Genomic DNA, 17407 nt, shown 5'->3' with positions numbered 1-17407 from the left:
ATAAAAATCTGTAAATGATCTCAAATTATATAAACTATTTATTATTTATTTTTCTAAGATGAAAATTTTGACACGGTCACGGTCAAAATGGGTTTTGATTTATTTTTTTGATGATTAGGGATCAGTATCTGGCAACACATTAATACATTCCCCATCTAAACACATTTGTAATTTCCGGTTATTTACCGCTCATTCATGATCTTACAATTTTGAAATCAAAATTTTTTTTGCGTTGTGGGAATCATTTGTTGAATCTATAAATGGCTTCAGCGGAAGTTGAACGAATGCCCAATGTGAGCTTATTGTTTTATTGTGTTTGTAATTTAAAATTGATTGGAGGAGGCGCGTCTTGTCGACATTTATGTGAAACAATAATTTTTCATTATATGTTCACAAATATAAATAATGATTGCGGATAATTAATAATTCAGCAACCGATTTTGTTTTAAATTGTCATTTTTTTTAAATCTAAAAAAGAGAAACAGTTTTTATACCGTGTGAGAAATGTTTCAAAAATTTAATTCATGCCGCTAATCCGAACTATGTAGGTGTCTTTAGTTTGTCAACTGTTTTTTTACGTTATATACAAAAGTGTTTCTTAACGAGAAAAAGCAAGGGATAACAGAGGCATGTAATTTCAGTCATAGGCACCGGAACCTGAGGACAGGTAACCCCCAATAAATTTTACGAGAGGGCTGAGCCACCCAAATAATAATTGAATATGTAATGCAATGCACCATTCCCTCTCTCGCATAAAGGCTTGACTCCCGATATGCCTCGAAACTTTCAGCCCTATCAATGTTATATCAACCGAACCTGGCGGTAGCCTTCATTTCGGCATTACTACTTTACGCCACACCAACTCTGGTCGTGTATGGCTATTTCCAACCTGTGGAGTTGAATGAGAAATGAAGGCGCCATCTATAGGGGGTTGCCTCAACCTCTGTAAGTAGCGAACTTGTTTCTGATGTTCTTTGCCCGGGTTCTAATCTGTTGATCTTGACGATTTTGGCATCACTAGTTCCAGCAATGTTCCAGGAAGCCCCTTCTGCAAACTGCACTCTATTATTTTCCAGTGCCCCCCCCCCCCCCCCACCAAAGACAGTATCGCTCAATATGGGAATGTTTGGTAAACTGTGGTGTAAAAAAGTTTTGAAGCTGTCTCCCACCTCCTGCTTAGCCTTGACCTGAGTTCCGGCATCGCAAATGAATTGGCTTTGTAGCTTACAGTTAAATGGACTTTGTAGGTATCGATATATTGAATGAAAAATGGCATAACAGGAATAAAATCAGGATCTATTGTACCAGTCATTATGATGGAGTGATCGTTATAACACATGGTTTCAGCTGTATCAGCTGTATATTTTGAAGTCCCTGTGTGTATCATCTTGACAAAGAATAAAGCTGTCAGTCCTGTCAAAATAATTGAATATAGGTTTGACTATAGCACAGTATTTTTCTTTAATATGATCATTGTATGTGATGTATTAAAACATAATTATGCTGCCATAATCTTTGGTGTAAGTGGAGCTCATTATATTTTCTCTGTCGTCATTCAATGGAAAATATTTTATAACATTAAGCAGCTGTTCTGAAGATGAGTACTTGGACTTTTCTCTAACCAGAATTTGGCATCATCAATAAATAACTTAGGCTACATGGAACTAGTTACATTATCGCGCAAGCCAACTCCAGTCATATCACCATGCAGTATTTTACTACTGATGGAGTTGGGTCAAAAATGAAGGTGCCATCTATTGGTGGTAGCCTCAGGTTTGATAGGAAAAGAAGTTGTGATCTCTGTGTTCTTTCCCCAGGAACGAACCTGACGGTATGGCAGAGGAGTGAGTATCTTACTACTGCATCACTCTGGCTTTACATGGAACAAGCTGGAACAGCCGAAGATTGATATTTTTAAATATATTGTTTTTTTCAATCAGTTTAATCTAATATCTCTCTCGATGATGCGAACTGCTGGCAGTGGACAAATATTAGTCAGGAATAGGTTTAAATGTTTTGCAGCTTTCTCAAATGGGGATTTCCCAATCCCCCAGTGCATTGGTGCCGCTATACACTTCTCACATGCTTAAGTCTGGTCCTACTGCATTTGACTGACATCAAACTCAAAAACGCTGTTTATCCTCCAAGAATTTTATTCAATATTGGATGCATTGTTTGAAACTTGACCTGGGTTTGAAGGAAAAAATCACCTGAATGACATAAACCTAATGGCAAAGGCCTATATGCTCATATCACCCACAATGTAGAATATGCCAAAATCAGTGACGTACATCGCAGAACAATCAGTCCAGTGCTGTTGCAGAACAATTTTGATTTTAAGGAAAAACATTGAAAATACTGTTATGGGAATTTTTACCACAGAAAATTTCCAGTCAGTTGAAGGTTCGTTGCAGAGCAATGTAAAGCATTCTGCTTTGCGGGATATCACTTCAAGCTTTGATTCAAATGTTAACTGTCAAATAAATTAAGTTTCACATTTATTGTTACTGTCTTTTTTTTCATGTTGCGATATGTTGCATCACTGATTAAAACTTGAATTCTTATAGATGTTGGAGAGTTTCCGAGGCTTGAAGCTTCTGGGTCATGTGGGATTCGACAGCCTGCCAGATCAGCTGGTGAACAAATCTGTGCAGCAGGGATTTGCCTTCAATATATTATGTATTGGTATGTTAACGTGTTTTATATTGTCCAAATCATATTACCAGACTTGAATTTGTCGTGGAATCCTTTGTATTCAAAATGGTGGTGAATCGCTCAGTAGTGGTTACCAAACTTTTACCACTTATGAATCGATTATTCTCTCCCCCCCCCCCCTGAATTTTCTGGTGTTTACATGCACGCAATGTTTCCTGGTAATAATAGTTCTGTAGTGTGTGAGAATGAATAATAATTCATTATAATCAGTCGCAGCTCTTTTTCCCATTGAACCATCCACCCCTATGTTTATATCTAACAGTTGTGCAAAAAGCCAGGTGAAGTCTAATTCTTATTAATCAATATATAGGTGCATATTCATTGGCACGGCTCGACACCCAAGATAAATGTTTGCAGTGCTTGTGTTTCGCAAACTATAATACTTGTGACGTGGGTAGGTTTTTCACCTGCGGCATCCCCTTTCTCGGTTCAATGCTTACCCTTGAGCTTGGCCAGCTCCCTAGAGCTGCTTAACAAAGAATCTCTTTGAAAAATATTTGTCAGGGCCACTGCTCCGTGGCATCCCTGACAAAAATCGGAGGCACACCAGGGCGCACAGTTTGAGAACCCTGCCACATGCAGTTAGACCTATGTAGTCCCATATAAACCAGCATATAAAAGCTTTATTTCTATACATTTTTTTATTTACTTTATTTCTATCTAGGGTTGGAAAATTTTTGCCATAGGTAAAATACTGTCCCGACAAAAACTATTTTTGCCGTGTTTTTGGCAGTGGTAAAAATTGAAAAAAAATTTAAATTTTAACTTAACTTTCACTTTAATTACTCTTATGGAATAAGTTCGTAGTATCTTAATTTACTTTCACAAAGATGAAACATTTGAAGCTAGCTTTTTACTTCTAGAATCAGCTGTTTTCCTTACACTTAGACAAAAGCTGTCGAGATAAATATGTATAAAAACCATTTCTGCTGCGCAGGTTGCTCATAAATATAAAACATATTTTTTCTTAATGATACCCACCAACATGAATGATAAAACAGGAATGCAGTAAATATAGAGCAGCATTTTCTACCTAGCATTTATTCAAGTATCCCCTTTTTCAAACACAGAATGAACCAAAAACCCAGACTCTATGCCATATCTGCTTATATCTTCCAAAAAACCTTTTAAAAACCCACTAATGTAGAGAGATAGTATTAAGGAGGACTAAATTTTGGAGTTGTATCACAAAGTCAGAGTGTAGAAAAGTTCTGCGCATTTCATTAGTTTTGATACGGGTCAATGAAGTTAGTGATTTTTACTTTTTGAATGCAACAAGCACTATCGTTGACTAAGCTCACAGTATCTTAATTTTTGTCAAGACTTTTTATTATTTTTTTTTGGTAAGGGATCTTTTAAAAGTTAACATTACAAAATAGCTTGCTACCTCAACATCAGATAATATAAGAACTATTTCAAAGGATTATAAAACGAGATGGCAAAATCTTAGCAAAATGTGAGAAATTTGACAACATACAAGGTAACAAAGCTGCCACAGCCAGAACACATCTTTGAGAAACACAATTATGAAACCTTGTATTCTGGTTTTTTGTAGAATTATCTTTTCCCTACTGCTCAAGTTGATAATCGCAATAACCTAAAATTTAAGTTCACCACCTCGTAAAAAAAATGTTATGTTGTGAACAAACTATCAACATGTTACGCAAAAAAGGACAACTCCGAGTGAAAAGATAAAAAACGAAGATTTTTTTTTTTTGGTATGTGTCATATTTTTGTTGTACTCATTATAAAAACATGCTTAAACAATTCTGTTCAAAATACACACCCACATAAAATGCTAACGAAAGTGATATTGCATGCACATATACCTCTTCACTAATATTAATATAATTATGAAAAAAATAGTGAAAATTCTATATCCATTAACATTGTAGTTCAAGCAATTGAAAATTTTTCATAACATCCATAATGTGTTATATATATTTATACATATATGCTTATTTTATTTATTTTTTTCATTTTTGCTATTTTTACCACTTGCCTGGTTTTTTTCACTTATGCCACTGTCCTGCAAAAACCCAATCCTGCTACAGTTACATGTTGGTTATATGCCAGGCTTGATGAATCAAAAACAATAATTTAGACACCAGCTAAATTTCTTAGGAGCCAAGTATGGTTATTGCTCAAGAAAATGGTCTTAACCTTTCATTGGTTGCAGTATGTTTATAGCTGAGTTTGGGCGTAATGTGCTTGATGAGCACGCATTTAAAAAAACATGATAAACACCTAATTAAGTTTATTTATATAGCTGCCAAGTGATGAACATCATTATCAGGGATGTCAATAGAAGAAAAAAACACAAATGCTTCTGTAAAAAAACCATGTATTTGACATAAAAGCAGTCAAACAAATTTTAATACGAAAGGGTGAGATAAAAAAAGTGGCTGCACTGTGCCTGTCAGATCGAATGCATCCAATTGAAGGAAATTATCTAGAACCTCAAGAAAATTGTTCCTGTCTGTAAATGAAAGAAGTGTGCACATGCCTTACACACCCAACCCATGTACTGGAGGATTATTTCAAAATGTTGCTTAATCGAGTGTAATGAGCCTAGCAGATCACTTTGATTGCCATCAACATTTGGTAAGGTTTTTGAGTGAACTGTGTAACACCACTCAAATCTTAGTATATAAGAGGCAGCTCTCTCTCTCTACTCAGTAGCACTAGCTAGTGCCATCTAGGAAAGAAGAGGGAAGAGAAAATGTGAAGACTGCCTATTATATCAGTTGTGCCCGAAAGAGTGTTAAATAATATTTTCTTGAACTTTCCGGAATGTCCTTTTCACATGTGAGAAGATGCACTGTCATAAAGGGAGAAAATGTATAATTTTTAAATTCCAATTACATGTAAAAAATTTCTGGTACCAATAGCGATCTTCTAGTCCCCATCGCGACCTGGCGCATAGTATTTGTCATGTTCTGGTATATTATCAGGGACTGAATAAAAATGACCTCATGAGCAGGATGGCTTAATAACAAGTAAGCCCAATCCACTCATTTTGCTGGCAGGTACCTTTAAAAACTTGTATTGTAGGTAGTGCGACTTTAAAAAATGTTTGTTATAACAAGGTCTCTCTGACTGTGGTATGTTGTAGCTTCCTCTTGTATAGATATGTTAAATGTGTTTTTTGTTGCCTTCTCTTCCGCAGGTGAAACAGGCCTTGGTAAATCTACACTGATGGACTCCTTGTTCAACACAAATTTTGACTCGTCTCCAAGTCCCCATAACTTACCTGGTGTCAAATTGAAATCTAATACTTATGGTTAGTCTTATCACTTCCATTTTATGATGTTTTTGTTTTTTATGCAATGAACAAATGAAATTCAAACAAAATGCTAATTGCATCTCAAAGAAAATTTTTATGATAATTTGATGAATTGGACAAGCCCTATTTAAAACCATTTAAAACTATTAGAACTGAGGTACCTCTGGAGGGAAAAGATAAAAAAAAAACCAAAAAAAACCACAGTCTCACTAATACTTGAACACGTGTTGTATTACGATAGATAAAAAAAAATTATAACAGAAACAGTGTTCTATAATGACATAATATTGCATAAAAGTGTACTCAATTCTCCAGCAGGGGATCTAGAATTTGCACCATACAATACACAAGCGAAGCAAAAATTGTGAAGATAAAATTTTTTGTGTTGCCTCTGACATATTTGAAACTTGTGGCATGGTTAATTTTTTGTAAATCAGTTATTTTAAGTAAGACTAAGGCTGCCTGACTGTCTGATATGTTGATTGTGTTTTTTTACAGATCTCCAGGAGAAAAACGTAAATCTGAAGCTTACAATTGTTGATACAGTTGGATATGGCGACCAGATAAATAAGGATGACAGGTATTGCCTTCAGAATATGTTTCATCAGCTGTTCTGTTCCTCATGTTGTGTCACTTTGACTAGTTGATATTAGTTTTTGTCATGCAATTTCTGATAATTTCAGAAATTATTAATATATTCATCCACTTCAGAGCCTTGATTATCGGTGCTCATGTGAATATGACCCGATTTGGATAATTAAAAACTCTATTAATGTTAGCAAATGATAAAAATTATGCTTTTTACACGAACATTATTTTAAATTATTAAAGAATAAAATTATTGAATGAATGCAGTGAAAATTTTAATCAAAATGCACTGCATTATTGTTTGATACATTTGTTTATCCCTTGTATGAATTTGTATGTTTATTGTGATATGTGTCTTTGTCTTAGTAATTATCTTAATAATCAGGAGATTTTTCATGTGCATGTAACAATCTGAAAGGAAAATATAATATTCATATTTTTATTGTACAGTAGACTCTCAATAATCTAGCCATGATCGGCCTGTCAAGTAATCTGACATTTTTAGGCAGTTTTTCTTCGAGCTTAAAAGAGGAAAGCATGTATGTGCACAGAAGTTTATATTATCGAAACAGGATTTTTCAACTAACTTCTAGTAATTCAACGAGCTGTTGTGCATTCGTGTGGACACACTTCAGTGTACTGGACTCTCATTGTAAGGATCCAGGTTCAAACCCGGTTGGATTCAGTCAGCTGAAGTTGATTTTTTGCAGTTTTCCAATTCCCAGGCACAAATGTGAGCCAGTTTCCCCATTTGAAAAAGTCTCTCTGCAGAGAGCAAATAGACCTTCAACATGATATTTACATAACATGAAAAATCAAGCATTCACCATCTTTACTTCAAACTATGGAAGGCAGAAGCAAGAAAAGCACAACTCTGAGAGCATAAATACTTTAACGCTATGCATGTACTGAAACTCACACAACACGTTTGACATGTACTGATTCGTTAGAAATTCCACAGAAGAATGTTATGGGAATTCATGTACATTTAACCTGAAACTAGCACCGTGGTGCCATTTTGACTTACTAGTGCATTTACAAAACCAACAAAAAAGAGTTTTTGTAAAAGTAATGGGCTTTTTACATGACTTTATCCATCTGTCAATCAAGTCACTAAATACTTTTTAATTTTCTTCAATTATTTTCTCAAAATGAGCCCTCAGATAAAAAAAAAAACAAACTTTATGCTAGTAGTGTGGTGGGGTTATTTTCACCCTATGGAAATTTTGATCAATTATATACAGGGAGGAAAAACCTTGCAAACAACTAGCTTGAAAAGTACTGAAAATAGAATAGTCCAGATACATTTCTTTCTTTCTCAAAGGGTAATAAGATGAGCTATTTGTAGGGTCAAGATAACTTCACCACACCAAAGCTCAGAGTTAAGTAGTAGCAGTAATCCTGCAATTTTGCTAACTTGGTGTAGGCTGGTATGTGCCGGATTGACGAGAGTGTACTGTATTGCAAAATGTAGATTTTATTATGTGGGTGACTTCATTTGTATATCATCTTATTTATGTATGCTTTCTCACCCAAATCAAGCTTCAAGGCCATAGTGGACTATATAGATTCTCAGTTTGAAATGTACTTGCAAGAGGAACTGAAGATCAAACGTTCCCTGTCTACTTACCACGACACACGAATCCATGTTTGCCTTTACTTCATTTGTCCAACTGGTCACGGGTATGTTTGTTTTATTTCCCTTATTGATTTTTATTGTAATTTTATTATAGTAGTCAAAATGTTTTCTTTTTCTTCTTGCTTTGTTGAAAATTGCCAATATTTTTTCAGAGACATATGAAGCATTTCAAATCTTTACTACCTTGTAACTATAATTATCAGTATGATTTGTACAAAAGGCAGTAACTACAAAGGCAGTTACAATTATTAGTAATCACAATTTTCACAAGTTTTTGTTTGGAAGAAAATGACTTTCACTCTTCTAATGGATCCTTTGCAATATAATCCTTTTCTCGAATATTCTTAATTTTCTGGTGGTACAAAAAAGACTTTTAGGAATGCCTTTTGTTGCATCAGCAAGGAAACCAAATGTGAAATGGAAATGTTTTGCTCCCATCCTGTGGTTCTGAGCCCCAAAGCTGAATATGCTGAAATCTGTGATGTATGTCACAGAACAATCGCTGCTACAGCAGAACAATATTGAAGAATTTAAATGAAAAGTGTAGAAAACACTATTATGGGAATTTTTACTGCAGCACATTTCCAGTTAGCCGAGGGCTCATTGCAGAACAATGAAAAACATTCTGCTTTGGGGCTGGTGAGCTTAATAATGATAGAAATTGAGGTAACTTCCTTGTACTTGTACACACCGCAGCATGTTTTATAAGAAATGCTTCATAGCTGCCAAGTCTCCTTGGATTTTTCTTGGAGGCTCCCAAATTTCTACTCTATCTCCTAGACTTCAGAAAAATTTAAAAAACTCCAGAATTTTGATCATGATTGTAAAAATTTTTTACTTTTGGAGAAAAATGACATTTTCAATGAATTTACCCAGAAAAAAGAAAAAATGACTGTTGCTTTTGTTTTTTATCCCCCAAATGATGTCATAACCTTTATGTAAATTTTCGCCATTGTGTTAAATCACAAAATAAATTTATGTAAAATTTGCCAAACAGGCAGCATCAGTCCAGCCTTTCGACATCCGAAATTTGCAAGAGAACTTACATCTGACATCTGCTTTGACCAAGGACAGAGTTCTAGAGCTCGCTGTTGGGAGGGGGGATTCTCCCACATTGTGGATAGGGTGACCATGTTTCCTGTATTTTACGTGACAGTCACGGTTTTTTCTCTGTCCCAACTTTTTTTGAAAAAATTGCCCTGGTTTTTTTAGTCGAAGTTTTCATGAATTTGTTATTTAATCAAAAACATTGATAAGTAAGTAATTTTCAACTGATTTATTAAATGCAATATTATCATATTTGATTTTGCTTGGGAGGGGGGGGGGTGATCACCCCTCCCATAGATCCGTGCCTAGCTTTGACCATATCGTTCCCCTCATGCAGTGTTTGAATCTTTACTCTGCCCATGCTAATCTGATGGAAGTTATTTTCCTAAAATGTTTTGTAACTTGTTTCAATAAGGATTCACATTTGCGTTTCAGGCAGAACTTATGTAGAAAAATAGGGTATCCAACCAGCTGATAAAAAAAAGTGAAAATTTACAGATTCATGCTTCTAGCATGTTAATCCTGTTAAGTTTGTGTGCGTCCTGTTTAGTGCCTGGCTACCATTTTTATTGCTAATGTGAATTGATTTGAGTGTTGTACAGACCTCATTCTTCAAAGTTGACAGCTATGACATTGTTTTCTTTTTTTAAATGTTTCTTAAAATTCTTTTCTTTCATTTACAAATGACTATCATCTTATCTTCAATGAAATCAAATTACAACTTTTATTTGAAACATAATTTCTTGACTGTTAGTGAAACACTGCATTTAGAATTAGCAAAATTTAGAAATTCCTATAACTGAAATTAATAGTTTCTTGTACTCTTTGTGGTTATTTTTCTAAGGTTGAAATCAATTGATCTCGTATGCATGAAGAAACTCGATAGTAAGACCAATATCATTCCAATTATTGCAAAAGCTGATACCATATCCAAGACAGAGCTTCAACGCTTTAAAATAAAGGTAGTTTACAAACATTTTTTGCGTATGAAATTTAAGTTTCAAACTTATGTTATTACTATCACCAAATATACATATGGTAGTGTTTGTTCTTATTTTACAGCAGCATTTCTGTAATTCAGTTTTGATTTGTCTCAAGAATTCCAATAGATATGAATATTGACTGTTAGATAGTACACTTGTCTTCCAATAAGCTTGCTGCTGCTTCTCATGATTTTTATGTACAGTAAAACTTATCCAAAGTAATTGAGATGAGCTTATTTCAGTGAATCAAAATTTCCAGATACTCAAACACGCGTCAATTAAAAGCTCCAATATTAGAGGAAAGTTGCCTAAATTGGACCACTTTGCACATTTTGCTAAATTGCTGTCATGCTATTTGTCAAAAAAATCACTAAACTGAGTAGGATGGTAGGTACTATATTTATGTTTAAAATTATGGTTATTAAAACTTTATATCTCATTTCATATTTGAATGGTATCATGAAAACCAAAGAAGTGAAATTGGTCCAACTTAAGAAACCTAAAATTATGCAGCAGCTACATGAATTGGGTGGAATGTTTTGTGGACCAGTGGCTGAAGACTGCTGGGTCTAACAGTGGTATCAAAATTAATAATGAAAATATCAAATACCAGGACGTTATTCATATTTATTTAATTTTTTGTGTAGATGTTTTTAACAGATTTATGAGACTTTACCGTGGTTTTCCAAAAAGAAAAGTTGTTTTAAATTAAGATATTCCAAGTAAATAAGTAAACCTAATTTTTTTGTGGTTTACAGATTATGAGTGAGCTGGTAAGTAACGGGGTACAGATCTACCAATTTCCTACAGATGATGAAACTGTTGCTGAAGTCAACACTGCTATGAATGTAAGATTTAATTTATGAATAACCATCTTTTTTCAATTTCAATGCTTGTGTTGCCATAACTTTTAATTTCACAAAACCTGTCAAACTCTTCATACTTCAATATGCACATTAATTCAGTATCAGCTCAAATTTGGAAATTCAAGAGATTGCTTCACAAATTGCTTCAATACTAATTTTGATCAACATGCAAATTTTTTCATTCAGTTACGATACATTTTATTTTCAGGCACACATCCCTTTTGCTGTCATTGGTAGTACTGATTTTGTTCGTATTGGCAATAAGATGATCAGGGCTCGACAATATCCATGGGGAACTGTGCATGGTAAATACTGATTATGTATATCTTTTGCGAGTTGTGTGAAGTAGATGGGTACAGGGTGTTTCAAAAAGAATTACCTGATTTGAAATGTGTATATTATGAAAAATATTGAACATAGACACTTGAGATTAATTTTATATTACATGGTTAATCAAAGTTTTTTACAAACCAAATTAAAGGTGCTCAATATGTCCACCTTAGGATGCACAGCACATGCCTATGGTAGTCAAATTTGTCCCAAACTTTTGAGAGCATGTTTGCACCCATTGATTCCACTGCTGCTGTTATGTGTATCTTCAGTTTGGTTAATGTAGCTAAAAGGGGAGGCACATAAACATAGTTTTTTATAACCCCCCACAAGAAGAAATCACACACTGTGAGGTCTGATGATCTTGGAGGCCAATGATGTTTAACTGAATCGTCAGGTCCCGTACGGCGGCCGATCCATTGTTTAGGAATGAGATTGTTCAAAAGTTCAGTGTAGTGGTGCCCCATCCTGCTGAAAAATTAAGTCATCCGAATCAGTTTCTAACTGTGGAAAAAGTCAATATTGCATCCTTGATCATAAAGTGGTTAATGTATTGGAGACAGCAGACATGTGTATGATGCATTAGCATGCAGACATTGTGGTTCCCAACTTCTAGATGAGAATGTGAGCCAATCTGTCCATTAAAAGTGAGCAACAGGCAGAGCCACAAGCCTACAATGGTATAAATATCCAATCATTACACTTCACTCATGATTTGAAATATAGATAGCAGCGCTGAAAAATCAACACTAGAGACACGCTCAGACTGTCAGGTACGCACACTCCTACTTCTGGCACAACTCACTTGGTAGTTGACTGCCAGTGGTGATAGGACTGGAGTTGTGCTTGGCTTAAAAGGATTTTGTTGTTGGGTTTTAATCAATTGACAGCTCACAGGTAAGATAAAATCTGCTTCAAAAGGTTTACAAGAGCAAAGTAAAAGGCTGGCTGGGAAGATTGTCTGAGAGAATGAATTCCACATCAGTTTATTGAATCGGTAAAATCAAAATGTTTTCTTTTATTTATATATAAATGAATCAAAGTTATATAAAAAGTGGTTTCCTTACATTTTTTTTTTCAAATATTTTTGTAGTCGAGAATGATAACCATTGTGATTTTGTGAGGCTCCGTGAGATGTTGATTCGCACAAACATGGAAGACATGAGGGAACAGACACATACTAGACACTATGAATTATTCAGGCGCATGAGACTAGAACAGATGGGATTCTCTGATGTTGGTGCTGATAACAAACCTATAAGCTTTCAAGAAACTTATGAACAGAAACGACAAGAACACTTACAGGTAAATGTTCAGTGGGTGTTGTATAAATTTTGATTTATTCTTTTTTTTTTGCGACATTGGTCTGGCATTGCTTATATTGAAGCTAGTTAAGCACAGAACTTATGGACTTACTTTTACCTTATTATTTATAACACCACATTTTTAAAGCAACAAATATTGTGTTGTCTGATATAACTTATTAGGAAAAAAAATCAATTGCAACTGCATTGGAGGTTGCATGAGATGCTTTATGAATGTTAGTTCAAACCATGCAAACCCCTTTTTTGCATGCCAAATATTTTTATCCATGGGAAACATTGCAATCATTTTGTAACATTGTTTTTGATCTCCTAGGAATTGGAGAGGAAAGAAGAGGAGACAAGACAGACTTTTGTTGTGAAAGTGCGGGAGAAAGAACAGGAACTGAAAGACGCAGAGAAAGAAGTAAATTGAATATAGTATTATCATATATGAAATCGAAATACTGTAGACCCTAATGCTGTACCTCACTATAATGCACATTTGATATTATAACCAATCAACATTAAGAACTAGATAGAGCATAGGTACTAATTCTTACAATTTACCGGGAAGCCTTCCGATTTTTCAGCCTTATTAAAGTCTTTCAGTCTGGAACCAGATTCTTCTAATTTTTTGTACATTTACAGAAAAATACCTAAAAATCCTCTAATTTTGACTTCACATGAAAGAAAAATCCCAAAAGAAAATCCTCCAGTCCTTACAATCCTAGGTTGATCAAGTTTCTTTGAGAGAAATACAAGAAATTGCCAATTGCGACATATATCAAAAGGTAACAAAGTTGCTAATTAATGCTAAATTTGCCAAAAAATCTCTGATGGTATGGCCTGTGGTGATGATGAAGGGCGGCAGATGGCTAGGTTGATTCCCACATTGTTATGCTATCCAAATTGCTGAATTATAATTAACATTTACTATAATTATAAAAAAATACAACAAGGGAAACATATTTAGTTATGCATATCATGATGACGTCGTTTTGCTTGTCAAAATCTGATGTATAATTCTCAATTATTGATTTATTCCTCATTATATTAAGTGGTTAATTATGTCAAACCACATTGTACCATTGTGATGCAGAAATTGACACAATTATCTGCCGTCCTTTGTCATCACTACGTGCCACAGCAGGAAATGTAGTACTGCTGAAAATCACGATAGATTAAAATAATTCCACGAAAAAAATTTTAAAATGGCTGATATGTGTGAAAAATATTCATAAGTTAGCTAAATAATTCTAACCCTTAATTTCAGGAAAGATTAAAAACTTGACTTCATTTAAAATGCAAGGACATTTTCATTAAAAAAAAGCTGGGACGGCAAAAATTTCAGAAAAAATAGGAATTCCCTGGGAAAATGGATCACATGGTCACCCTATGCAATCCCCAATTTTCCCCTTTATTTGTATGCCTTTTTTTCCATTCAGCAGCGAAATATTTTGTCACATAGCAAACTACAGATTTTTCAAGTCTCGAAATTCGCACCTATGGATAAGGTCTTTGATTGCGTCATGTGCTTGTTTTTTTTTTTCTCCTGACATGCATATAATGGAAGATTACTATAGTATGTGTATACAAGTCAAATCACAAGTCATTGCATTTATTTTATTTTATAAGAAAGTGGTATTAATGTTAATTTCCAAAATACAATTTTCACAAATGAAAGATGGCAGGGTAATGATACTGTTTGAAGGATGGAAAATACAGCAGATGTGACCAGGAATATGTGAGGAAGTTCAGAAGAAACTGATGAACAATAACACATTTGTTACATTCGTGATGTTTTAGAGAAACGGTTGTCAACCTTTTTCACCTTATCCTGGCCAGTTGTTGGAATTGTGTACCACCCTTAAAAACAAATTTTATAATTTTCTGTTTTCGACAAGTTCAATCTGTGGAGAGAAGTGGACTGTATCTCTAGAAACAAAAGTTCCAACAATTGTTTCTGTATAAACATTTGTTTTTTGAAAGTGAAAAATTTTGAGTTTATTTACTGAATTGTTTTACCACGAGTACGCAAATTACAATACGGGTGAATTCCCAGATATTTTTCATAAGGATTCCATGTTCTACTAGGTGCTATATGAATTTGTATATATTTTCTCATCTATTTTCGGTTTTTCATTCTTCATTTTGGATGTTTTGCTTCCGTTGCGCATATATATTTTTGTATTTTATATTGATGATTTTATTTTTAACGTGTAAATTCGATGAATTATTATTATTATTTGCTTTTCTATTAATTTTCATTATTTGTATTTTTCATATTCTTATGTTTGTATGTTTTCCATCTCTGTAATTGGGCTCAGCCTGTTGAGATGTGTAAATAAATATGATGCAAATGTTTTTGTGCACGCACAATCCAAAGCACACTTTACTAGAATATTTTTCCAGTGTTGATATTTTGGATTATTTCATTGGTTATATGAGCGATTGGTCAGAAATTTAGGACCCTGCAGGCATCCAGAAAACATTTTTTGTCTCATATTTGGTTCCTAACTTTTCAGGGTATTTCCCAACTTTGAATCCCCTACATGAATTTCTCTCATTTAAAAAAAACAGGCCGCAATCTGAGCAATGACATTCACATTGCACCTGTAACAACAATCATTCAATGCCTGTTTTTTGCTCCCAATCAGAAAAATGGATATCGACATCTTAACACGAAACATGCATTACCCCTACATACCTGCACAACAAAATCACAATTCTGACTCTGCCACTTTCCACAGTTAAAATGGTAGTAAATTACCTATATGAAGATAGACTGTGAGTCTATACTGTGTTGTAAATGAATGTGGGAAGTTCAAATTCAACTAATTATTGAAATAATCACTTGGGGAGCTGTAGTTAACATTAATTTAGATTGAGCATATCGGTTTAACTGGATGGGAATAGCCAAATTTCGGCTGTCTTTAGTTAACTCTACCACAAATTTCCAGTTGCTGTTTTTCATTCAAATATTTTGTTGATAAATGATGTTATCAATTCTTTTTTTTTTGGAACCTGCTAATGACATGTTTTATAATGTTTCTTAGGAATGCCAGTCTTGTTTCAGAGAAGAAAATAACATAGGAAATGCTATTTTTAAAAATGTTTAATTTCTGTTTTTATTAATAAAGCTCCACAACAAGTTCGATGCATTGAAAAAACAACATGCAGAGGAGAAAAAGAAGTTGGAGGACGATAAAAAGAGACTTGAAGAAGAAATGGAGGCCTTTAACAAGAGGAAAGCAGCGCTGCAAAACTTACAGAATCAGTCAACATATCACACGCTTACTCTCGGTAAAAGCAAGAAAAAATGACCAAAGTTTGACTAAAGGCTGTGCTGGGAAGTATCTTTACGGAATTAAAAGAAACTGTAGCTTTTATAGATCTTCCACATGCTCTGCTTTTTTTTTTGTAAACTCACAAAACCTTTTTTTCAATATTTATGAGAATTTGACATTTTCTTAGTCGTTTTATCATATCAAAATCTTGCACAAATGGCGACGCCGCATTAGAATCTCTCAATTGCCATTCAATGTGTGTAGTAACTTTTACTTTTTAACGGGGGAAAGAAAAAGATGAAATTCTCTTTTTGACGTGTTGAAAATGCGCCTTCAATGAAATATAATTTTTACTCAAAGTACCTGAGCGTAAGCTGTGCTTTAATATTGAGATCAATGGTTTTTATACTTATTTTTTACAAAATTCATCAAAAATTCCGTCTTATGAAATTTGTTGTTGGTCCGACAGTATTAATTTACATAAATAGTATTTTATTGAAGTTTTTTTTTCTCCTTTTGTATTTCAGTGTCCAAGTTTTTGAGTGTAGCGTCAGCTTTTACTTATACTGTTTATTATCATCACTGCTTATATAGGTTGTCAGCTTCTGTGAAACGGTACTTCACTCTCTGCAACATGTAGTATATATACCCTTTTTTGTTGTTGTTTTTTTTATCATTTGTATAGTATGTATAATAAATTTTATTGGAATATGCTAATTATTATTTTGCCTTTACTTTCTTTCAAACTGAGCACAAATCTGGTCTATCACCATGGGTAATTTGCTACTGATTGAGTTGTACTAGAAGTGTGAGCATGTGTCCCTAACAGTCTGAGAGCACATATAGTGTTGTATGTGAATTTTTAGTGCTGCCATCTATATTACAAATTTTCTGAGAGAAGTGTGATGTTTGAATATTTGTACTTTTGTAGGCCTGTCGCTCTCTGTGCCGAGACTTTCTAATGGGGAGATTGGCTCGCATTTGCACCTCAAAGTTTGGAACCACAGAAAACCAACTTCAGCCAATCGCGACTGTGGAGTTTGAACCCGGGTTCTCTCAATGTGAGTCCATCACTCTGACCACTATAGTCGGTATTTTGTATTTACTGATTATCATCTTATCTGCATCAAAATATTAATTGTATTACAAAAAAAAAATTAACGGAATGCCTGTATAACAAAAAATCTTCCTTCTGTATTCACAGGGGTAACCGCGTTTACAGAAAACATACCACAGGTTGGTCTATTTCATGGAAACAATGCATTGCTGATTTAAACTTACAAAGCTTTTGCCATGTTGCTCATAGTCGACGTCTTTTAATTTTCAGGATTTGCAGATTAAATGATGACAACTATAATGTTC

General features: G+C 34.2%; 1 protein-coding gene across 1 annotated transcript; it reads left to right on the top strand.

Annotated features, from left to right (window-relative positions):
* Nucleotides 1–141: 141 nt before the first annotated feature.
* On the top strand, nucleotides 142–16762 carry LOC149069953 (septin-2-like). Its single transcript, XM_089249672.1, has 11 exons — nucleotides 142–293; nucleotides 2568–2685; nucleotides 5885–5998; nucleotides 6500–6581; nucleotides 8132–8272; nucleotides 10120–10237; nucleotides 11017–11106; nucleotides 11333–11429; nucleotides 12548–12759; nucleotides 13093–13182; nucleotides 15899–16762. Exons 1-11 carry the CDS (start codon nucleotides 261–263, stop codon nucleotides 16079–16081), a joined length of 1278 nt encoding a protein of 425 aa, XP_089105798.1. The 5' UTR covers nucleotides 142–260; the 3' UTR covers nucleotides 16082–16762.
* Nucleotides 16763–17407: the final 645 nt, after the last annotated feature.

Source organism: Pholcus phalangioides, unplaced genomic scaffold (assembly GCF_987345545.1).
Source record: "Pholcus phalangioides strain wild (caught in Gottingen) unplaced genomic scaffold, Ppha-v1.0 ptg000022l_1, whole genome shotgun sequence".
NCBI lineage: Eukaryota > Metazoa > Arthropoda > Arachnida > Araneae > Pholcidae > Pholcus > Pholcus phalangioides.
Note: the sequence above shows the minus strand (reverse complement) of the source record. Positions and strands in the feature narration are given on the sequence as shown.